The following is a 25715-nucleotide window of genomic DNA, read 5'->3' as shown; positions in this document are numbered from 1 at the left end:
GGTAAGGGTAGGGTGCAAGTTAAACCACCAAAAACCTCCTTCCATCAATCCAATACTACCTGAATTTGAACCAAAAAATACTTTGTATATTACTGCAATCATCTTCTTGACCTTGCTAATTACGTTAACAAATTATTAAAGTAAAAGTGTGAGAAGCCAGGAACAGCCATGCTTCCAATTATGTTTTCTTATGCCATAATCTCAAGTTGATTACTTTGTTATCTCATGAGAAAACAAGCTTCGTTATCTAGAGATAATTAAATGATAAACTTGGTATCTCAAAACAATAAAGCTTGTGTTCTTGAGATAATGAAATTACAGTTATGTCAGAGAATCTCAAAGAATTAAAGTCTTTTTCTCAAGATAATTAAATAATTGACTTTTTATCTCAGAGAACATAAATTTTTCTCTCAAGGTTATGAAATAATTGTTATCTCAGGAAATAAAAATCTTTTATTCCAGATAATAAAATAATTAAATGGTTATTTTACAAAAACATTTTTTATCAAGATAATGAGACAATCATCAAGTTATCAAGTTATCCCAGGGAATAAAAAGGTTTTTCTTAAGATAACGCAATAATTTTTAATTCATTATCTCAGAAACAAAACCCTTTTCCTCAAGATAATGAAATAATTATTTTGTTATCTCAGGGAACACAAATTCTTTTCTTAAGGTAGTGAAATAACTAACTCATTATCTTTAAGATCTAAAATGAAATGTTAATGAAATAATAAACTTGTTTTGTCAGGTAACTCAAATGTTTTTCTTGAGATAATGAATTTATTAACTCGTTATCTCAAGGAACAAAAATTTTTGTTTCGAGATAATAAGATAATGAATGCATTTTCTCCAGATAACAAAATCAATTAACTAATTTCTCAAGATAACGGCTTTTAAGAAATAATCAGAAGCACAGCCATTCTCAGCTTCTGTAGATACAACTTTCATATCTGTATGCTTAAGTTGGAGCTACAGCCAGTTAGCTTAGCTAAAAACAAGGAGAAACAGCTAGCCTGGCCCTGTCCAACTGTACAAAATCCACAGATATTTTTGACATGATTTATTTATTTTCCCATATGTATTGCCTGTTTTTATTTGCACTACTTACAGCACCTCTTATTAACTGTCATTTGTATTTATGTCTTTTTTAGTAGTTAATACAGTAGTTTATTTAGCAGCTAGTGGAGCTCTGAAACTATACTACTGTCCTCTTTGAGGATGTTTTTTTTGTCCTTGTTGATAAAGTTTGCCAACACTGAGTCTTTATTTGTCCTCAGACGAACCGGCGATGGAAGGTCTTGGCATGACTCCTCACTTACAGACAGGAGAGCTGCTCATTATCACCACTGTACTGCTGCTGTGGGCAGGTAGCCTCAACGTGTGTGGGTGTTTGTCAGAGGTGGAGGAAATATTCACATCCTTTACATTAGTAAAAGTACTTTGGTACAAGTGAAAGTATTGAAAATGTTGCTTGACACTGTAATTCTGGCATTACTGGGTGCATTATGAAAGTCTTTCTTTTTCTTTTCTGCCTAGCCCAGCTTTAATTATTAATATTATTCTGCATAAATCTGCTGATTAGTTGTTGGAATATCATCACAGTTACCCACAGTGACACCTTCACAATGCTTTGTTTTGTCTAAATCTCAGTATTATTAAAAATGAATGTGTTTGCTTCTTCACTTGTTTTTGATGTTTTACTTTGTCACCTTCCTCCCCAGCTGTCATCGCCCTCTTCTGCCGACAGTATGACATCATCAAAGACAATGACTCCAACGGCAGCAAAGAGAAAGCCAAGAGGCCGCTGGTCCGCGCCACTTCCTCCTACTACAACGCTTCAGCCGGCAGCTCACCCATTTACCACAACGGAGCCGTGCGCAGCAGCAGGGTGACTCATTTTCTGCTACCCGAACTTCATTAAGAAAACTTCATCTTCTCAAACTTCTCCTCCGTCGCTTTCATTTTGTTGCAGCACCTCTCTATAATGTATGATCATTCTTGGCTGCCAGGAGTATTTTGTTTCCTCTCTAAAGAGCCTTTGTAGTTGCATCAGAGATCTCCTAGCAACCAAGGCTGCTGCCATCATGGCTAAATATAAAACAACCAGGCTGAAGACAGAGAGAGCTTGTTGGGTTGTTGCTGTGGATCTAATCAGCGACAGAAAAAGTGAGCAGTCTGACGAGGTGGATTTGTTTCCAAATATAAGACAAAAAAGTGGAGTTTGAGGCGAGTCAGATCAGTCAGCGCTGGCTGTCACTGCAAAGTGATCACTCAGTTCTCTTAAGATGACATGGTGTCATTTTGAAAGATCAATTGGTGGTGAATGAATGATGTGTCAGAATGTGTTCTATAATGCGACACTTAAAACAAAGGCCAGAATCACACTGGACATTTCTGTATGTAGTTTTTGACATGCGCAAGCTGATTTCAAGCTGCTACAGCCAACTGAGGGTCTGTCTCCGGAGCTGTTAAGTGGATGTATTAAGAGACCTGGATACAGCATTAGAGGCCAGACCCTGTTCATTCCAATGAGAGGTGCTTAGTGGCACAGATAGCCATAAAATCTTGATTTACGCTGTATGAAATTACTTGGATGATCTGTGCTGATTCAGCATCATTGGGCCCAAAGAGCAGGCGCAGTAGAGACTTTCACCAAGCATGCCAGCTACTTCCAGTTTAGCACTCCAGTACCTTGAATGGGGATAACAAAGATTTAATCTTGCAGCCTTTCTAGATGTTCTAAATGTTATCAGACCAAACTGATTAAGTCCTGATAGTAAAACAAGTCAAGTCACACTCAAAAAAAAAAATGTATTCACTGATTTAAAGACATCACTTTCCCAATGTAAGTCAATGGGAAGAAAGTTTTTTTGGGCTGTATGGCATCATGTGACTGGCTCGGGAGTTTTTATTCTACTGTTTGGCCATTACAGAAATTGACTTAAAAGCCTGGGCGCCTGATCTGGACTCCTAGTCAGGCCCCCAGACACTGCTCAGCCTTGTAGCAAATTTTTCCCAGTGGTCATTCATGGTGTTGAAGAAAAAAAATCCCCTGCAGCCAACACATTCACACTCCGACCTTGTCACATATCGACATTTAGTCATGGACTTTCTACACCCAGATACAACATGCAAGGTACCCCGAGTGCATTGGTTGTTGACGTTCTGGGACACTATGTCAACTTCAGCCTGTTACATGCATTGTCTTTTTTCAAATACACTTTTGGTTTCACAGGAAATGTAAAGTTTGCATACAGACTCTTAATTGCACTACGTCGGTACAACACTGCAAATGACAGAAAGGATGGATGGATGTGTCCGATGCCAGAAATTATTGCCCAAGCGCCAGATTTTGACAACTTTTGGAGTGACACCAAGTTGCTGCAGCCTGAAAGGCATTTTCCCCATAGACTACCACTATAGAAGAGATGTCTGTAAAACTGTTGACAGAACTCCTCGAACTGCAAACAAGGTCAGTTATGACTCTTTCTATTATGAATTCTTGGTCCACAGAGGTTATATGTGGTGTTGTATCAGTGTAGTGCATTTATTTTGAAAGAGACTGAATGTAAACTGTACATTGCCTGTGAAAACAGACTGTGTATTGTTGGGGGGTTTTTCTTTATCTGCTGCGAGGGTCCTAAGGACAGAGGGATGTCGTATGCTGTAAAGCCCTGTGAGGCAAATTGTGATTTGTGATATTGGGCTTTATAAATAAAATTGAAAATTGAATTGAAATTGAAAGAAAACAATGCATGTAACAGGCTTAAGGCAGAAGTAACACGGCCTCCCTGGATGTCATCAACCAACTCACCCAGGGTACCTTGCAGGTTGTATCTCGACGTGACAAGTCCATGACCAAATGTCAATATGTGACAAGGTCGAATTTGAGAATGTGTTGCACCCTCAAGTTTTCGCTCAGCTCATGGACTGTGATGACATCAGAGATTTTTAAATCGCTTTTCTCAACTTGAGGAAAGTTCACAAATATCAATCAGAATAGAAAGAGCTATACTTGAACTTATTTGCAGTTCAAGTTCAAGTCAAGTCCTCTCAACAACTATACAGAAGACTCTTTTATTATGGTGGTCTATGGGATGGGATCTTTTCACTGCATTGCTGCCAGTAGCCACTGGGAAAAATTTAAAGCAAGGCTGAGCAACGTTAGTGGGTTCCTAGGATTTTCTAAAAGTTACATACAGAACCTCAGGAAGGTATTATTCTCCATGATGTTATGTTTGCTGATGAGGCAGATGTATTTTTTTTTTTTTTTTTTTTTTGCACTGATAGTGGATGTCTACATCTTATATTGTGTTTGGTTGCAATCTTGAAAAGCCTGCACTGAAAAATGTAAAACTTAAAGCATAGCTTAATAGCCAGCCATAACAACTAAGGCTAATTTTTATTATCAGTCAGCTGAATCTATGGATTGTTTTCTTGGTCATTCAATTCATTGTTTTTGTCCGTGAAATGTCAGAAAATGCTGTAAAATATCCATCCAAAATAAGAAAATATTAACATTTGAGGAGCTGAAGATTTTGTTTGGAAAAATGACATACAGAATTCATCAATTATCCAAACTTTTGCTGGTCGATCCTCTAATCAAATACTTCTCTAATCACTTGAGCTGTAATGTAGTCAGCGTCATTAAGACATTGATTATTAACCCTTCAATGTCCTTGGTTTCTCCTGAAGCAGCTTTAAGATTGGATAAATTATCATCAGCTATCTATATACGCTTGTTCTAACATTTCATTGCAGCTACATTATGTGACTCAAATCAGATAGATGATTCTCAGTGTTTTGTGCATGATGATTTTACACACATTGTCCCTAAATTCAACCTGAAATATTTGGTATTTTTTTTAAACTTGGGCATCTTGACTTGAATTCCAAATACACTTTTGTATGTCTGAACATAATTTGGCAGCACAGCATGAATTTATAATGACTTAAGAGGTTAAAAATTAAATTAGATTAATAATTAATAATTATAATGGCTTTGAAATGGTATGAATGTTTAAACTGTGTGCTGAGGATGCATGTCAATGACAGTTGTTGTCTTGGCACAAGTGGCCTCAGGGCAGAGATAAGTTGAAAACAAGATGTGCCAAATGTGATTCATTTTATGTCTGGGTGCCTCGATAACAAGGAACTCCTCATCCTCCCCACAGTCAGAATTATTTCTTATTTTTCAGCCAAACCTGAGCGCAATTAAGTAAACTGTCTGAAATGTCAAGCTCACACAGGTCATTGATTAGCTATAAATCTCTAACAGACTTCATATATAAAGTGCATGAAGGCACGTGGCGGTGCATGTGAGTGTGGCCCACACACAGCCTTCCTGAGATTTATGAGTCATGTTCATATATGTGACTATCTCTGTTTATGACTCATGTGTTTATGAATACAGCTGCCTCTCACTCCTCTCTTTCTCTCAGCTCCACAGAGCCTCCTCCTCCATCAGCATCATTAGAGTCTGAGTTTTGGTTCTGAGACTTACTGTACAGCGCAGGACGGGTGGACTCAGTCATGTGCAACATTTGCCTGAGGAACTTCAGTGGGATTATCATGACAGATAGAGAATTTACGGACCTGACTAGAGTCTTATGTGTTGAAAAATATGGGGAAAGTCAGAAACACTTTGTGAAAATCAAACTGGGGAGGAAATGGAGGAATACTGCCCTCTAGTGGCAGAAGACTGCAGCATTACTGGGATGCACACTGCAGCTTTTTTAGGAGCTTTTCCAGGTGAACTTCAGCGCAAGAGGACAAATTCTGACCTGCAGCCAAACTCATTTCCTGTTGTACAAAAAAAAGTTTTATTTCTGTTACGTCTTCTCTCTGATTTCAAAAACTAACTGTGAATATTTGCCAGCATGTCAGCCTCAGATTAATTGAACAGCTCTGTGTGTCAAGTTTGAGTGTTTTGGTTTAAAATAAGAGTGAAAGAGAGTGTGTGTACATTTGTTTCTCACTATTTTCTGTCATTTCTACATTTAACTTTACCTCTTCTGTATTTTTCATCTCCTAATCAGTAATTAGTTGTACAGTACTAACATCAGAAACTGTGTATTATATGTAATTAGAATATGTACATAGGTCAAATTGAAAATGTTGAGTAATTTACAACATGTTCTCATTCCCAGGTCATGAAATACCAACGCTCTGTCACGTCCCTCAGCATGGCCACCTTCGATACCACCATTTAGCATCCCTTACAGCCCCATTTCATCAACCAACTGCGTTATTATACCTTTGGAACCAAAAGTAACCCTTCAGACATGGTACCCAGACCCTAGATTCCTTTAGCGTTTCCACCGCAAACAGTACTCTTAAATGTGGGCGGGTTTGTTCATCATCCACAGAATGAGTGTAAAAACACAATAGAACAGGCTGCAGTGAGAGTCTCTCTCCGTGTAATATTCTAAAATAGCAGGTTTGTGCATTTAGTCCTTGTCAGGCAAACACTTGGTTTCAGTGTGGCAGGAGCCCACAGGAACAACACTCTGTAATATATTTTTTTTTTATCTCCAAGTGAGAATTGGTATATATGCAATTCACATAATCCGGAAGACTTTAATATATTTTCTTAACCCAAAAATGGGAAAAAAGAAAAAAGCTAGGGAAAACTGTCTTAACAGTTATTATTATTATTATTGTTATTATTATTATTATTATCACAAAATTATGTTACAGAATGATTACTATTTTTAAGCACTATTTCCAGGTCATTTCCTTGTTTGTATTTCTGCGTTTCATTTTCTATTTTACTAATTTCTTGCAAATTTTTGAGGTCATTTTTCGTTTGTTGTGCATTGTCCGCTTCCCGTGTTTTCAAAAGAAATCAAGCCAATTTGTTCAGGTTTTAAAGGGTTAAACACTTGAAATCTGCTCATTACTGAAGGTATATGTCTTTAAACTAACCCTAATGTAAACCCATCTGCTGCAATACTTGACGCTGAGAGAAACTGACGTATTATAAAGAGCGAGAAAGGGTGGGAGGAAGGCAGGGGGGATGAACTTGCACCCAGAAGACCACAGAACTTGTCCTGTGTCAAACCAAAGTAAATCTTGTTTTAATGTTAAGTAATTTAAGAATGGTCATCACATACTGACAACACTCACATGAGGAAATTACATCACATTAGGTTACAGATGTACTTATTTTAACTCACAACATGATGTTTTTACTCAACCTGACCAAGTACAGGGTTCCTGTACATCCTTAAAAATGTTAAAAGGCATTGAAGTCATTATCTAAAAAAAAAGCCTTGATTTTAAAATGTCTTAAATCAATCTCTCAAAAGACATACAAAAAAGTAATAATAATAATTTACTCAATGCCTGTAATATCACCAAAGAGAGTATATTACAATAAACATTTTGCCAAAAGTCTTACTCACAGGCACGTGCACATATAGACCCCAGGTGGTGCTCAAGCACCTGCCCCTTTGCCCTTTGACTTAAAGCGACACTTACCTTTCTGGAAATTTTATGCTTTTCTTTGTTTAGGTTAAAATGCTATTGATAAGCTGATGGCACACTAAAATGTAAGTGAATTCCGCCAGAGATAAAAACTCATAATTGTACCATTCTCATACGGTTCAAAGAAAACTCTGACCAATCATTGCATTTGGACCGAATGCAATGATTGGCTGAGCGTCCTGCCTGTCTTCCTCACGTGGAGGCCTCCGCTTCATCCTAAGCTAAAAAGGGACGAGATGGTCGCAGATTTTCTGCTGGACAGGTATTTTTAGTTTGCCTCTAATGTAACATAGGCTATAACGTTATATATGACTCCTCTTCTCTTCTACTCTTCTCTTGGCGTGTTACACTCGCTCTCCTCTTCCGTGTATCTCACGTTATCTTGCCAACGCCTACGTTTATCGTAGATGTAATGAGGAGTAGGTCTTTGGAGGGAGGTGAAGTTGCAGGAGGAGGGGGATGGGACTTTAGAGGGAGGCGGGAGTTGTGGATGTTCAAATTTTTTGCTGTGTAAAATGCAAGAAAGGTAAGAGTAGCTTTAAGTACCCTTTTTGTAAGGCATGTTTTTTTTCTCCATTTCTTTGAATAATTTTCTATTTTAGTTTTTAAATGTATGTTGTATGCTCAACAACTGTATTTCAGTTGAGACTCTGCCGCAAAAAAAAACGAGCACCCTGCAGAACACGTCTCCTTGACAGCCAGGTAACAACAGTGTTTGTCCTAAGCCTCCACATTGTTTGTCACTGTTGTGAAATTACACAACTATTAAAACATCTCAATACAACCAGTCAAACTTCGGCAATAACGCACCATTAAGCATAACAACAAGTAAGGTACCTGGTGTAAAACCACACCAGATTCGGGTTCACCAGTTCACTGACTGCCTGGTGTGAGCAGAGACAAACGCAAAATTGCTTTGCAAATATGTCTTTTTAAACCAAAAACTCAATTTGAATTGAAGTTTATGTCAACCACGTTACATTTCTGTTAATTAATTTAAACAAAAATGACCTGCAGTTTGGGCCTGCGCCGCATAAAGAGCACAGAGGATAGTAGGGGCACAAAACAACATGCATCTGTTCTCTGGGATTCATGAACAATATTTGGGAGATAATTATAAGAATTAGCGCATTACTATTTCAAAAAGAAAGGAGGAGAAGAGAATGAGGGGAGGAAGAGAGCAAACTAAAGAAAGCAAAGGAAAGGACTACAGAATGAGGAGAGGAGAGGAGAGGAGAGGAGAATGCACTTAGACATTTCCCCTGCTTGTTTCTCTGCACAAATGTTCTTTGTGTACTTAGGCCTCAAGCTCAAGAAACCTTCTGGTGCTGGCAGATAGAAAACTCCCAGCAGAGTGCGCTTTTTGGGTTTTTTGCACCTTTTGCCCTTTTTATTACCACTTGAGCCCGTGCCCTGCAAAATGTCTGTGCCCGGTACTGCTCCCTCACCTACAGGTAATGATGTCAGTTCATGTTTTTTTTTTTTTCTTGAATTGGTCTTCATGCCTTTCAGGCATGAAGTATGACTACTTCATTCATGATTATTTTCCTAAGTGTTAATATCCTTCTTTGATCATGAAAAACAAAAATTTGGAACAAATTGATGTACAATGTGAAAGTATAAAAATATATATTTTTAATGCTGTCAAACTAGAGTGTTCACATATTTTAACATACTCCAATTTTATTCAAAGCGTTGAACCTTGCTCCTGTCTCCTCACCCACTCCCCTCTCTTTCTCACCTCCCTCTTGGATCCATCTTCCCTCATTCAGCTCCTTCCTCTTGACTCCCCAGCCCCCCACACACCTTCCCTTTTAAAACTATGTATATTCTTTCAATGAACGTTTTCTAAAAAATACCAAAATCTTGTCAAAAAATTGTTTTTGTCAAAAAAATTGCATGTTACATTTTGATAACATTAATTAATTTATTTACAGCTCAAAAGTCACTGCAGATGAAATACAAAGTTAACTGTAGTTGAAATACAGCCAGTGCTGCATGACGTTCAGTTTAGTGGGCCATCTTGGTTTTCAGAGATTTGTGTTGCACTTATAACACCTGGCCAGTGGGTGGTAGTGTATGGCAAGACGCATGGGGGTCCATGGTAGAAGTTTTTATGCAACTATAGCATCAGTGTCCATGCATATAAAAGGAAATGTTTTTTAAATAACTGTCTACTGTAGTGACCACAAGTCACTACAGTCTTAATCCCACTTGCCTTACGATGCAGTAACCCTGAAGTAGTTTTGTGGCCTAAACATAGCCGTGACCTTTTCACAACATTATCCACTTGTTGCATCACTGTCTGTCACATAGAGACAATAAAGTGTGTCCTGTGCATTGCTATGAGACGCTGAGGGGCATGACAAAATGTCAGTATTTGATGACCTGGGAATGAGATGGGGTTGCAATCTAAGTATAATTCAAACAGATATTTGAATATATGGGATGCTGAATTTACACTGTAAACTTTCGTAATCTGTTTAATTAAATCATCTCATCATTTAAATGTTCAGATAATCACTCTATATTGTTATCACGTCTTAAAATTAAGACTAAAAGTCAGTCTGATTGTTCACTCATTAAATTAAGTTGTTTAGAAACAAATCATCTCATTAGCATACTTCCCAGCCTGCATTGTTTTGAAGTTACAACTTTCCAGAATGCAACAGCAAATCAGTCCTGTTTAACTTATTTTGGTGATAGAGATTATTGATTAAATGTTTTTATTTTTGGTATTGTTGGATTGTAAATTACATGGAATACATGTGTAAATGTAGTTTAAAGGAATGCTTCACCTGCAAAATGACAATTTGTATATTAATTACTCACCCAGTGTTAACTGGAAATTGTGAGGAAAGCTTTGTTTTTATCACGTGCCTCCACAGTGTACGAAGAATCCACAAAAGGCAAACCTACTTCATGAATTGAAGTAAACAGGGACCAGATTTAACAACAGCAAAACTATATCAAAACATCTGTTTACAAACTCTCACACAACTCATGCAGTGAAATCCAATTCTCATTTATCCATTCGTATGCTCAGAACTTCCTAAACATATGAACACCTACAAGAAGCACGCCCTGAGCATGTGCCTATGTATGAGCAGAGTACAGATGCAAGCATGTGCCCAGGCTTCCTACTTGGAGTAGTGTACACTGCACAAGTTCTGTGAGAGTTTATTAATTAATCTTTTGAAACAGTTTTGCAGTTTAAGGAGAACCTTTGTTCAAGTTATCAAAATGTTCATTTATTTTGGATTCTTTGTTCACTGGCATGCGAGAGAAAAAAAAATGCTTACTTGATGAATTCAACGTAACTCAGGGTGAACAAGTGCTATACAAATTTTGCATGTGTACAGTATTCCTTTAACAAGAGTCACATCCGGATACAATCCATGTCATACTGTAGTAATTAAAGCTGCACTAGGCAACATTCTTCTCCCATACCCATTTTAAATGCCACATATTCAGGCCTACTTATTGTTTCTTGTCCTGACACATTTAGTTTTAGCAATGTTGCTGCAGGATGTCTGGCCACACAAATAAAGTTTGTAAAACTAATAATAAACTGGACCCAGTTGTGCAGACCTATTCTGATCATGTTTCTTTCATTGTACTGGATCAAATCGGGCATTTTTAGGCAATTCTGAGCAACAAGCAGAAGAATTGGAAGACATTTAGGAATTCAGCAAGACAATCTGCCTTTTGCATCAGCTGAGGCAACCTCTGAGACTAAGGATCAATTTCTGTCTCACTGAGCTAATTAGTCAGTGACAATTCATGTGTAGCTTCACAAACTGACTAAGCCAGAAGTGCAGGTTTAGCAGTCGTCCGTGCATGGAAAAGCAGATTTCAAACCACTGTAAAAAATTCAGTTATCGAAACAAAAATCTGACAATACACATATCGCATCTAGACAGCATGGAGATGTTGGTAATTTATTTTAACAATGATTGATCTGCTTCATAAGTGAAAAACTGATGTTTAACTAGTTGAGCTATGTGCAAAGTGAGAAGCCTCAGATGGTTTCACACTGAAGTATTGACACCGGATCTTTGTTCAAAGTGTGGTTTATTTTCAAGCATGAGAAGGCAGATTTTCTAGCAGAAAAAAGACTTGAAGATGCTGCACAGTGATCAGTCACACTCAGGCAATTTTAAGCAATAAACTGGAGCACAAGGAGATGATTACATTATAGTATGGATTCTGCACCAGTTAAGGCTTGAACCCGCAACCTCTGGAACCTAAGACAGTCATCTACCGCTCTGAGCTAATTGGCAAGTAGCAACTCAACAGTGGCTTCACAAATTGAGTAAGCCAGTCACTGTTGTGTAGGAAAGCAGCCAGCATGGAAAGGCAGATTTGAAACCACTGTAAAAAATTCAGTTATTAAGAAAAAAATCTGAAAATACATATATTGCATCTAGACAGCATGGAGATGTTGGTAATTTGTTTGTAACAATGATTGATTTGCTCCAGAAGTGAAAAACTGATGTTTAAAATTACCATTTTTACATTGACTCCAATTGTTCACATTAGAGCAAAATTCAAAATGCTGTCAAAAATTCAGTTTTTGAGATAAAATTCTCAAAATTTGCCACACATCATCTACCATGACTCGAGAATTTTGTCATTTTTTCATGAACATTGAAGATTTATTTAGCAAGAATTTGCATGTATATGTTTACAGTACTGTTTACAGTCAAACATTTTGATGCACTGTAGGCTCAATTTTTGATAAATCAAAAATCTGAGAAACATAGTTTGTGTAGGGCAGTCTGAAGATGCTCTGCAGCAAGTTTGGTGTCAATTGAGCAAAAATTGTGGGAGGAGATAGGTTTAAGAAGTTTTACAGTTTTTGAAAAAAACAGAGTGATGAACTTCATAATTTTTAATAGGTTTAAATGAACTAAAGTTTCTTCAGTATTGGGGCTACAGTTGATGAAAGTTGTGAAGTTGTAGCACGTATGGTTGATTTGTTATGAATTTTCAAAGTTTTGAACTTTAGACGCTTGCTGTAGCACCACCATCAGGACTATTGGCTTGAGTTTACAGCTGAGGATATCTGGCATGAGATTGGACCTTTGTACAAAGTTTGGTGAGTTTTCATCCATGGGAAGTATGAATTCCTCGTAAGAAGAAGAAAGAAGAAGAACTAGGATTACAATAGTGTCCTGACAGCTTAGCTGCCCGGACCCTAAAAATAATATTTTTTTCAAAAGATAAAAAAGATTCTGAAGTCAGATTAGATCATTCTTTCCAGTTTTAGTTTTAATCTGGATCCAGACAGTGGAAAATACAAGCACTCTCAGAGATACAGAACTGTGGAGGTGCACGGCTCAGTTAACGATATACAAGTCTTTAAAAAGCCAGCAGCACTCAAGTGTCCATCAAACGTTTTCGTTTATTTTACTCACAGGCAGTTTGCAGGTAGCACAGACGCGTTTCGACACTAGGTCTTCATCAGTGTGTGAGGATGGAACAGGAAGTGACATGTATAAATACTCGACACAGGTGTATAGTAATTATTAATTAGCCTGACTGCTCACTTAACTGACAGATAGTCAATATAGAATAAAACAAGCATTGTAAAAATACATAGAAAAAATAGAAATTGTGAACAGGCATAATAGGCGAAAAAGGGAGCCATCGAGGCACTGAATAGAATGTGCCACATATGAGTAGTTGATTCCCCTATAACACGCAACAATCTTAGTCGTCTAGTACTAGACATAAATATTACACTGGACACAACAATGACGTACAGGCACAGTAAGGATAAGTAAAGTACCTAGACCGCATAATATTACAAGAGGGTCAGCACAGTAAAAATAGATAAAGTGCTAAAGTGCTCAGTATACTATTGGCTGTGTGAAAAACTCTAACAGGCACAGTCAAAAACATAAAGTACCATGTTACTGCTGCTGAGGTACAGTAAATCTTATATAGAACACATCTGCAGCAGAATATACAAAAATGCAAAAAGTACACAAAAGATCAAAGTAAACAACTCAATAAAAGTTCCTCATTCATGCCTCTAGGATGCTCAGTCTGAAGTGTGTGTATCCAGAATGCTTCACGTTGTAATAAAAATCTTTCTCTGTTGCCACTGCGTTTTAAAGGTTTGATCTCTTCTATCCCCTGAAATCTGAGGGTACAAACCTCATGTCCAGCACTGTGAAAATGTCTATGTATTTTTACAATGCTTGTTTTATTCTATATTCATCATCTGTCAGTTAAGTGAGCAGTCAGGCTAATTAATAATTACTATACACCTGTGTCGAGTATTTATACATGTCACTTCCTGTTCCATCCTCACACACTGATGAAGACCTAGTGTCGAAACGCGTCTGTGCTACCTGCAAACTGCCTGTGAGTAAAATAAACGAAAACGTTTGATGGACACTTGAGTGCTGCTGGCTTTTTAAAGACTTTTAATCTGGATCCAGCCTTTAGCATGTGTTGTTCAAAACTTTTTAGTAACTTTTTCATCCAAAGAATCTGGATTATTCTGATCCCAGCAGAAGATTTAAGCAGGAACAAAATGCAAATATAGACACAAGCAAAGCAGTCTCACTCTGACCTCGTCACATATTGACATTTAGTCATGGACTTTTCATGTCAAGATATGACGTGCAAGGTACCCTGGGTGCATTGGTTGTTAATGTTCTTGGACGCCGTGTCAACTTCTGTCTGTTTCATGCATTGTTTGTTGTCAAAATACACTTCAGTTTTCACAGGAAATGTACCGTTTGCATACAGTCTCTTTCAAAATAAACGCAATATGTTGGTACAGCACTGTGAATTTACGTTTTTTTTTTTCTTCAACAACATAAGCATGTGGTTGGGTTTAGGAAAAAAAGAACAGGGTTTTGGCTTTATAATCTTACAGGAAGTAAGTATGTAAATAGTAAATTTCTTGTGAAAATGGAAGTGTATTTTAAAAGAAGATAATGCAAGTAACAGGCTGAGGTTGACACAGTATCCCAGAACATCTAAAACCAACACACCCAGGGTACTTTGCATGTCACATCTGGACGTGGAAAGTCCCTGATCAAACGTCAATATGTGACAAGATCGAAGTGAGAATGTGTTGGAAAACTGTGAAGGATGAAGGGTTCAGACAGTTTATAATACCTGCAATGAAGATGACTAACAGGTGTTATGATGAACAGACAGACACTCAATCATTTAAGTCCAAATTTGTTCCAGGCCTCGCTCTTCTTTGGCAATACCATGGCCCCCTCCTGATCAAATGCAGGAACATTTTGGTATCATGCTTCAATAATTTCATTAACAATATCTACCAAGTTTGGTGATATTTGTACAAACGTTGAAACGCGTTGATTTATGGCCAGAATTTTGCAAAAGGCCAATGCAGTTTATTGGAAGTGGTGGCGCCCCATATTGAGCAGTTTCAAAATAATTCTACAAATGTTCAACTTTGAAACATATCCTGCAAGTTTTGTAATGATAAGACAAACACTTTCTATATTTTGCATTTGGTGTGTTTAGATGTTACAGTGATAAAGCAGAAAAAGTAGATAGGCTATATGTAAAGACTGTGTCATGGTTTGAGTTTCTGTTGGGCACTTCCTGTTTTATTTTGTAGTCTTGTTTCCTCTTGTGTGTCTTTGTTGTCTTTACTTCCTGTCTTTGTCTTTTTCCCGCTCTTTTTTGATCACTGATTCTGTTCACCTGTTTGCTGACCCACCTGTGTCTGATTAGTTTGTCTATTTAGTCCCTGTGTTTCTCTGTGTCTTTGTCAGTTCGTGAGTTCCTGAGCCTTTCCAGTGTTTTTGGACTCCTTCGTGTTTGCTGTTTGGATTTCCACCTTGTTTTCTGGACCTTTTGTGCTTTGAAGTAAGCCTGTGCCTGTTACTTTTTATTTTGTTATTAAATCACCGTTTGAACTCTGCCCCGCTGTGTTAAGTCTGCTTTTGGGTCTACCTGCCTAGTTGTATTTTGACTCACATCGTAACAGTACGAACTGACCACTATGGACCCAGCAGACTTGTCACTTGTTGAGGAGCTAAAAAAGGCCTGCTCAGAATTTGACCAACTTAACTCAGCCATTACAGGTTGCACAGATTTTAAGCGGAGGATTTTTGTTTATTCCTTGATGGAAAAGACTTTTTTATCAAGGCCCAAGATTTTGTGTTTTTCGCAAATAACTCATAACCTGACAGTGATCGCAGACCTGAAGCGAGAATTACAAGCTGAATTGGATTCTACCTGCAATTCTGAGCTCAGCAAGGACTTGCTAACCCACCAGCCACCTGCCTCAGCTCAGCCTGCTTCTCCTCAGCCTGCTTCTACCAGTCCTCTGCCTGATCCTGCCCCTACGCCAGTGACTGAGAAGCTTCCCAGACGGAAATGTGGCTCTCGCCGACGTCATGCCTCTCAGCTGCCCAGCGTCCCCGAACCTCAGCTGCCCAGCGCCACGGAGATTCTGCTGCCCAGCGCCACGGAGGTTCTGCTGCCCAGCAACCCAGTCTTCGTCTCTCCTGTCCCAGTGGGACCGTCGCCACCATCTCCTCTTCCGGTGGGGCCGTCGCCATCATTTCCAGCCCTGGTGGGGTCGCCGCAGCCATCACTTCTTCGGCTGGGTCACCGCCACCATCTCCTGTCCTGGTTGGGCTGCAGCTATCATCTGTTCCGGCTGGGCCGCAGCCATTCCCTGTTCTGATGGGGCCGCCGCAGCTACCTTCTGTTCCAGCTGGGCCGCCGCCATCGTCTCCTGTTCTGGCTGGGTCATCGCCATCGTCTCCTGTTCTGGCTGGGCCGCAGCCATTTCCTGTCCCGGTGGGGCCACCGCTCCCACTTCCATCACCTGTTCCGGCTGGGCTGCCACCGCCATCACCTGTTCCGGCTGGGCTGCCACCGCCATCACCTGTCCCGGTGGGGTCATCGCCGCCATCACCTGTTCCTTCGCCTGTGCCGCCGGCCAAGAGAAGGGTCCCGCCTTCGCCAGCGCCGCCGGCCTCCTGGTCGTCCGCCCGAGGTCTCTGGCTCCGCCTCTGCTCTGCCTCCAGGCCGTCCGCCCGAGGTCTCCGGCTCCGCCTCTGCTCTGCCTCCTGGTTGTCCGCCTGAGGTCTCCACCTCTGCCCCTGGTCCACCCTCAGGCCGTTCGCCTGAGGTCTCCGTCTCTGCCCCTGGTCCACCCTCAGGCTGTCCGCCTGAGGTATCTGCCTCAGCCCCTGGTCTGCCCTTAGGCCGTCTGCCTGAGGCTTCCACCTGGCCTCTGCCCGTCCCTGGGTCAACAGACTTATGGTGCCTGCTTTATCTTGTCACCAGGCTGTGTGCCTGTGATTTGACTTGTTGTTTTTGTGCTTTGAAGTAAGCCTGTGCCTGTTACTTTTTATTTTGTTATTAAATCACCGTTTGAACTCTGCCCCGCTGTGTTAAGTCTGCTTTTGGGTCCACCTGCCTAGTTGTATTTTGACTCACATCGTAACAGACTGTCAGTACAGTAAAGTTTAAAAAAAAAACTATTTTGTCCCCATAAAGTAATCATCCAAATAGCTGTCAATGTCAAACAAAATTACAATTACAATGACACAGTTTAAGCAGTTTCTAACATACAGTACAGGCCAAAGTTTGGACACACCTTCTCATTCAATGCGTTTTCTTTATTTTCATGACTATTTACATTGTAGATTCTCACATCAACCTCTTGAAGCTCATGGAAAGAATGCCAAGAGTGTGCAAAGCAGTAATCAGAGCAAAGGGTGGCTATTTTGAAGAAACTAGAATATAAAACATGTTTTCAGTTATTTCACCTTTTTTTGTTAAGTACATAACTCCACATGTGTTCATTCATAGTTTTGATGCCTTCAGTGAGAATCTACAATGTAAATAGTCATGAAAATAAAGAAAACGCATTGAATGAGAAGGTGTGTCCAAACTTTTGGCCTGTACTGTATGCATTCCTAATGCTGTTTTCTGTCTCTTCAAATCACTTAAAGAGACCCACTACTGGCTATTCTAGCTGTTGCTGTTTTTGTGATATGTCCGTACATTTAAGTTAAATCACTGGTTTCCAGATTTAGTTATCTTGAAAAATTTGTATCTGCATCAGGGTGATCAGTTCAATGCGGCTTTGAAAAACCGGCACAAAAGTACAATGGTTTATTTTATCCTGAAAAGCAAAACATAATTCTGATCCAGTCTCTGAACGACTGGGTCCCGGAATTTTCCTTTAAATCCTGGCTGGAAAGAGACATCTACACAAGCATCTCTCCTTCTCCGCTGCCTGACTCCTTTCACCATACATTTTTAAAGAAATCTTAAAACTGCAACAATCAATACTTCCTGAATGACACGTCATGTCCACCCCCTCACTCCAGTCGTGCAGAGGTCATCGAGCTTCCTCCTGCTACAGGAAGCATCTCACCCCCTTTTATCTGTAAATGGATGGGATGTAGAGAAAATGTTGGCCTTAAGAGGGAGCAGTTTGCTCACATAGATGACAGGATTTATTACTGACAGCTCTGTATTGAATGTACCACAGTGAAACCACACAAGAATGAAAGCCAGCACAGACATGAGATATAAAGTCTACCTAATTAATGACAGTAAGTGATTGGAAAAAGCTGATATTTGTAATGATGTTCTTTGGTTAGAAACAGCTGAAAGATGATTTTGTGTATTTATGTTAATTTTCATGCTGAAGAAAATGTCTCATTTCTCTGGTGTAAAATATTATACAACATATTGAAAAAATATACAGTTTCTGTTTTCACTTGTCAGATACTTAAATGTCATATTGAATCCGTTTTGATTGTAATCTAAAACAAAGCAAAAGGATTTAGTTTGTAAATCAAATGTCTGACCATAATTTCTGACTCTCTATTCTCCAGTTTCAATAAAAATATAAAATAAATGACAAATGCTGTGGCAGTACTACACACACACACACATGCAACAGTGCAGCAGGATGATAAACAGTCAATCTGTGTGTATAGCATGAATCTTGACTGGTTTTGAGTCAATATTTGCGTACACATACAACAGGAGAAGTCTTTTTTAACATTTCAGTGAGGACAAAGGCAAGGCGACTTTAGCTGTATGCCACGTTTAATTTGCTTTACAGGGTAAAAAATACAGCAGGGATTTACAAATTAAAAAGTGCAAAAGTATAGACAGGTGATCAGGGACGTAAATACAGACAGTGCAGGCAGTGGGGCCCATGGGGAGAAGGGGTCCATAGAGAGAGCAGACCCTTGCAAGTGTTCCACATTGCCATCTTGAATATATTCAGAGGAAAAATGAAAGAAGAATGTTCCCAATTTAAAATCAGTGCCAAATGTGTGCAAAGTTAGGCTGGAAATATTTTGAAATTTTGTATGTTTTATTTCCAAAACTTTGTCCCTATATATATTGTACCATATGTCAAGGTCACATATTTAGTAAAATGACTGTAAACTTTTATATTGTATTTTCAGACTATTTTGGAACGTTTTTCCTCTCCCAAAATTTGTCACTACCGAAACATATAATATTATATTATACAAAAAAAAAAAAAAATCAACCTGTTATGCTTGTTCCTTCCCTTGTCTAAAGATTTAAATTTTTACAAATTTTGACTGAAGGTTTTCACAATTAAATCTATAAAAATTAATATTTTAACAAATTAAGTTAGTTAGAAGTTCAAATGATAGAATTCTTCAAAATCTAAATGCAATCTTTCTTTGTAAAATGCATAACGCTGATCAGATTGATTTCAGAGTTAATAATTGATGAAACAGAACATAAATGTAACCGATTAGCATCATAATACTTTAATTGATAACTCAATATACTTTATTTTTTACAAAACACCCAGTGTTTCGGTAGTGACTGCACTGTTTCAGTAATGACTGTCCTGTGACCATTATACTGTTTTTAAGGTTGCATCACATTCCCTCAAATGTATGCCTTATGGTGGGAATATTACAAAGACAAATGTGGTCAGCAAAAAAAATGTAATTTTTGAGAGAGTAGAGCAGAGAAGAGCAGAGTATAGTAGAGCGGAGCAGAATAGAGAATAGTAGAGTAGAGTAGAGCAGAGTACAGTAGAGTAGAGCGGAGCAGAGTAGAGTAGAGTAGAATGGAGAAGAGTATAGTGGAGCAGAGTAGAGCAGAGTAGAGCAGAGTAGAGTAGAGCAGAATAGAGCAGAGTAGAGCAGAATAGAGCAGAGCATAGTAGAGTAGAGTAGAGTAGAGCAAAATAGAGCAGAGTAGAACAGAGCAGAGTAGAGCAGAATAGAGTAGAGCAACATAGAGTAGAGTAGAGTAGAGTTGAGAAGAGTATAGTGGAGCAGAGCAGAGCAGAGTAGAGTAGAGCAAAATAGAGCAGAGTAGAGCAGAATAGAGTAAAGCAACGTAGAGTATAGTAGAGTAGAGCAGGGTAGAGCAGAGTAGAGTAGAGTAGAGTAGAGTAGAGCAAAATAGAGCAGAGTAGAACAGAGCAGAGTAGAGCAGAGTAGAGTAGAGTAGATGTGGCAGGATGGCACAGCCCATCTCCACTCATGTTGTGTGCTGGGTCAGGTGGATAGCTGTGTAGGCTCGCCCCTTTGCTCCCCGCCCATTGAGTGACACTGGGCTGGGAGCAATTATCCAATTTCACCAGCGTACTGGGCGAGGCCAGCCAAACCTATATATGGGGGAGGGCTGCGCCTCTCAGATGTGCGTCCTCCCACCTCATCCGGAAACCTGAGCGTGTGTGTCGGCAGTGTGGTTTGGCGTGGCAGAGTTTGATCCACGTGGCTGTCTTGAGACGCAGGTCGGCGCGTCTCCTCTGCTCACTTTGCCAGGTAGGCTCGGACACTATTATTGCGTCTCTGGCTCGTATTGGTGCCGTGTCTGATGCGCTTTCTGCTCTCCGGCAGAGTTGGCCTGTACTCTGGCCGGGGGTTGGGAGTGCGTGGCCTCGGAGCCGTGCGCAATAATCCGCGCACCGCGTTGGGAACCCTCAGGTAGGCTGGCTCGTTTGTGTCTGGCGTGTCTCATGCGCTCTGTCGGGCTGCACATTATGTGACTCTGGTCTCTGTTTGCTGTTAGCAGCTATAAAGGTGGTTGTTTGGTGGCTATCTCTCCTGTTGCCTGTGACGCTGCGACCTCACTCACGGGTATGTATGCGTGATTGTTTTAATCCATCTAATTGCAAGTCACGTATTAATTTTAGTCTGTATCACAGCAGGTGGCTCCTCCTCTGACGTGGGCCGCTGCGCTGCTGCTGTTCTGTCCACCTGTTCTGTCCACCTGTTCTGTCTCGGGTTCACCTCAGCAAGCTTATTGTTCTCTTACATTTGTGTTTATTGTTTTTCGTTGTTTTGGGTTTTTTTTTGACATCATCATTGTGTGTGTGCGCGAGTTTCGCATGCCTGGAGTAAGTCAATCTGGATGAAACTCAAGTGTTGGCTGAACTGTATGCAGTGCTGCTCATGTGGAGGAAATGAATGCAGCATAGGACTTAAAGCTACACCAAGAGGACTGATCCACGTCAGCAATCTATTAAGTATTGGTTGATTATTGTTTCTTTGCATTGTAATTAGATAATTATTTTGATCATTGGTGGATTTTGTGACCGTTGTTGTTTTCTGTAGATTTTTTTTTTTGTGTTTAGTTATCCAGTTATTTTTGCATAGGTTTTGGTTTCCTATTTTTTTTCGTTTATTATTTGTTTGTTATATCAACAAAAGCACAATCAACCTTGGTGGAGACCTCCTGGGCCCAGCATAGTGTGGTGTTGGGGCAGTTTCTGGCTTGGTTCTGTTTTTTTTTCTTGCCCCTTGCCTCTTTTGTTGGACAGGAGCTGTTGGGCTGGTGTGGCGAGCGACTGACTGATCCCTGCGGTGGCGGTCCCCTCACTCCCTGTACAGTAGTGCACATGGGTGTCAGTTGATGGTGTGTGGTTTCTTTTTTTCTTCACGTGTGGTGTGCCTCATCAGGACCCTTCCCTCCCCCTCAGTCATCTCCGCCTGGTGAGCCCTCAGCCCTTTACACAGCACATGCATTTTTTTTGGCAAACTTAACCAACCTGTCAAGAGGCCCCAGAGGATTGTGCAATAATTTGCCTCTTATTATTATTATTATTATTATTATTATTATTGTAATCTTGCTTGCGTCATCACTGAGATTGGTCAGCATTTTAAACTTTGAAATATTGTTAATAAACTTTCTCTTTTATATTTTATTTGGAATCCGTCAGTCTCTGTGTCTCTCGTACCTGTGTGACCTTGGTTACAGTATTAGAGAGGCGTTTCCCCTCTGATATATTTCCTGGGGGTGAAATTCCCTTGGTGGCGTTGTCGGACACTTATTAACAGAAATAAATAAATCCAACCCTCATAGCATTGCCACATAGAGTAGAGTAGAGCAAAATAGAGCAGAATAGAGTAGAGCAACGTAGAGTAGGGTAGAGTAGAGTAGAAAAGAGCAAAGTAGAATAGAGTATAGAGTAGAGCAGAGTACAGCAGAGTAGACCAGAGTGCAGAGTAGAGCAGAGTAGACCAGAGTATCGAGTAGAGCAGAGCATAGTTGAGTAGAGCGGAGTATAGTTGAGTAGAGCGGAGCAGAATAGAGTAGAGCAGATTTTAGAGTAGAGCAGAGCAGAGTACAGTAGAGCAGAGCAGAGTAGACCCAGATAGCACACATACATCTGGCCGACGTCGGCCCGATGTATCAAGTTTAGATCGTTAAGACGTAGCAGGGAGAGCGTTTGCTCATTGTCAAGACGTCACCGAGACGTCAGCCTTTAATCGAAAATGACCACCACGCGACATTCAAACGATCAATAAAAAGCTGCGCTCAGTAGGCGCTCCTTCTATATTAATATTTATATGCTTCGTTAACTACGATCTTTATTCATTTAGGTCGGACCTTTCAAACTACAAATATTTCACCATTCAATGTGAGAAATTAATGCTAACATTCAAAAATAGCTGACTGTTACCCTATTTCATGTGTAATTCAATTCAATTCAATTTTATTTATAAAGCCCAATATCACAAATCACAATTTGTCTCACAGGGCTTTACAGCATACGACATCCCTCTGTCCTTATGACCCTTGCAGCGGATAAGGAAAAACTCCCCAAAAAAAACCCCTTTAACGGGGAAAAAATGGTAGAAACCTCAGGAAGAGCAACTGAGGAGGGATCCCTCTTCCAGGACGGACAGACATGCAATAGATGTCGTACAGAACAGATCAGCATAACAAATTAACAGTAATCCTCATGACACAATGAGACAGAGAAATAGAGAGAGAGAGAGATGCAGGTAATGACAGTAGCTTACAACATTATTGAAAGTAATAATATTATAGTTATAGTTCTGGCTACTGTGGTACAATATGTTGAAAGTATGTATTAATATCTGGCAGTATACAAGTGTGACAATAGTCATATGTGTATAATAACAGAAGTATGACTAATGACTAATGATGGCAGCAGCAGGCATCTGGCAGGACCACGGCAGCAGCACAACCACACACGTCACGCTGTCCAGGCACCGCTGTGATATGAGTTAATCTGAGAGACAGTGGAGCACAACCGCTCCGGAGAAGAAGCCGTGTTAGTGACATCCAGAAGAGAGAGAGAGAGAGAGAGAAAGAGAGAGAGAGAGAGAGAGGAAGAGGAAGAAGAAGAAGAAGAAGGTGCCCGGTGTATTATAGGGGGGTCCTCCGGCAGACTAGGCCTAAGTCAGCCTAACTAGGGGCTGGTACAGGGCAAGCCTGAGCCAGCCCTAACTATAAGCTTTATCAAAGAGGAAAGTCTAGTCTTAAATGTGAAGACGGTGTCTGCCTCCCGGACCGTAACAGGAAGATGATTCCACAGGAGAGGAGCCTGATAGCTAAAGGCTCTGGCTCCTGATCTACTTTTGGAGACTTTAGGTACCACGAGTAACCCTGCGTTCTCAGAGCGCAGAATGTGTGTGTAAGTGTGCACAATGAAGAGACAAAAGTCAATTTGAGAAACTTTATTTTCAAATTTCCACAAACAATATCTGATGGCCAGTCCACTTCTCCTGGCAGACACAGAAAAAATGATGAGCACATAACTTCAACAACCAAATCCCAACTTAACCACTATATTTTTTTTTAGCATTTCAGCTGTCTTTTAGCCAGATTCGAGGCTTTGGGTGCATAACTCTGCTTAATTTAGTGTTGAAACTGTTAAATAACGGGATCTGGCATTAACTCCATTAACTGTTAACAGCAGCTCAACAATCAGTCCTTCATCTCGGAAAAACAGTGGTTTCAAAACTGCACTATTTCCTGTAGCCACCAGGTCAGTTTGCTTTGCAGAGGAGGAGACCTCGACTGATAAATTGCCCATAAAATCACATTAACAACATACCAAAGGCATCCTTAAACTTCACTATTTGACCTCCGCACTCCTTTCTGCGCCTGTCACCCAAACTTGAGCACCCGTTCTGGGATACACAGTGTTGGCCTGCCCCGCCTTACCTCCTCTGTCCTCTCCGCTCCACTCCGCTCCTGTCACCAACACTTGAGCACCTGTTATGGGATACACAGTGTCGGCCTGCCCTGCCTTACCTTCGCGCTCCTCTCCGCTCCTCTCCCAGACACTTGAGCACACGTCCAGGGCCCAGGGGGCCATGGGACCACGGGTGGCAGCTCCAGGCACTTCCACTTTAACCCAAAACAAGTGCTCACAATAACCAGATGAGCAGATGACGTCAACCAGGGAAAATAAAATGAAAACACCACAGTTGTAGCCTGTTAGCATAACATGACCTAAACCGCTAACTAGCTATCAGCTAACGAAAGATAACGTTAGCTGATAGCTATATACACCCAGTCGTGCCTCACCATTCACCAGGAACCTTTTTTAACGGTCACTAGGCTGACCAAACACCCTTTTTTGCCCGTACATGTCCACTTTTCACGTCCCGTCCGGGGCGTCCAGGGGGTTTTTATAAACTGATGATAACGTCCGGTTTTCCGTGTGTTTGTATGTGTGTGTGTTAGAGTGCGGCACGGGCAGCATATTTCTGTCTGAACCCGAGCCCGAAATTATTTAATGACCAAAGCACTGAGTTTGTGTCACACAGTGGTTACAGGCTATTTAACAGGCCGGGTGTGCACCGTGGGTGCTCAGCTGCGGAGAAGGAGACCTCCATGTTTGAGACAGGAGCGGGAGGCAGGAGGTCCGAAGCTTCTAGCGAGAGGAGAGGGAGAAATAAAACAAAATAAGATAAAATAGGAAAAACCTGTCTCCCTCTTTTTTTTTTTTATTTTCAGCGTTTAATCAAGATGGAGGCGGGCGGCTGGAGGTCCGAGACTTCCAGAGAGGGGAGAGGTAGAAACAAACAGCCAATGTGTCTGTGTGTCTTATGTTCAGGTGTTGTCACGTAAATAACAATGCCCAAGCAATAAACAGGACAGACAATAGGATTTTATTTATTTTTACACTACATTTTCACTGAAAGCTGACCGAATCCGACCCAAGCCCGAATACAATTTATAGCTACATTTTTGACCAAACCCGGCCACACTCTAGTGTGTGTATGTGTCCCCTATTGGGGCCTATCTAAATTTCTGTCTTTGAGAGATATTATTTTGTAATATAACTGAATTTTCTATCCATACATATACATTTTAAATATATTAAAATTATAAGGCATCTTTGGGTAAACTGCGAGTATCATTTAAGTTGGCTATGTCGTGGCCGGCCGAGTGTCCCCTTTTTTGGAAATCAAAATATGGTCACCCTAACGGTCACAGAAGAAACAACATAGCTATTTTCTGCCAATTTATTCCAGTTTGCTTACCTGAAACCAACTGCAATGAGATGCTGTGTCCTGCGAGCTCAGTTCCAAACAAAGACCACAGAGATGAAATTCCGCCTCTGTGGCAACTTCCGTATGTGGGCAGACATTCTACGGCACTGTGCCAACCCAAAGCCGACGTAACAGAGACGTTTGATGAGCTGGGACAAAAGAGTATTAAATTTAAAGATATCCGCCCATGTGGCCAACACATGTCAGACGTTATAAATTCAGAGCCAATGTGGCGTCCTCAGGCCGACGTCAGCCAGATGTATGTGTGCTATCTGGGGAGTAGAGTAGAGTAGAGCAGAGCATAGGAGAGTAGAGCAGAGTAGAGAAGAGTATAGTAGAGCACAGTATAGTAGAGTAGAGCAAAATAGAGCAGAGTATAGCAGAATAGAACAGAGTAGAGCAGAATAGAGTAGAGCAAAGTAGAGTAGAGTA

The 25715-nt window shown here is 40.4% G+C and overlaps 2 protein-coding genes across 2 annotated transcripts in view; one reads left to right on the top strand and one right to left on the bottom strand.

The window, feature by feature from the left end:
• LOC125885018 (fibronectin type III domain-containing protein 4-like) overlaps positions 1-11076 on the top strand; it is a 73287-nt gene extending 62211 nt beyond the window's left edge. Inside the window, exons 5-7 of the mRNA XM_049570381.1 lie at positions 1281-1370; positions 1725-1891; positions 5445-11076. Of these exons, the coding sequence (XP_049426338.1) occupies positions 1281-1370; positions 1725-1891; positions 5445-5486 (299 nt within the window). The 3' untranslated portion in view covers positions 5487-11076. The remainder of the gene's footprint in view (positions 1-1280; positions 1371-1724; positions 1892-5444) is intronic.
• Positions 1-25715, bottom strand: part of LOC125885000 (uncharacterized) — a 385446-nt gene that overhangs the window by 327601 nt on the left and 32130 nt on the right. The gene's annotated exons all lie outside the window — the stretch shown is intronic.

Source organism: Epinephelus fuscoguttatus, linkage group LG24 (genome assembly GCF_011397635.1).
Source record: "Epinephelus fuscoguttatus linkage group LG24, E.fuscoguttatus.final_Chr_v1".
NCBI classification, from domain to species: Eukaryota; Metazoa; Chordata; class Actinopteri; order Perciformes; family Serranidae; genus Epinephelus; species Epinephelus fuscoguttatus.
Note: the sequence above shows the minus strand (reverse complement) of the source record. Positions and strands in the feature narration are given on the sequence as shown.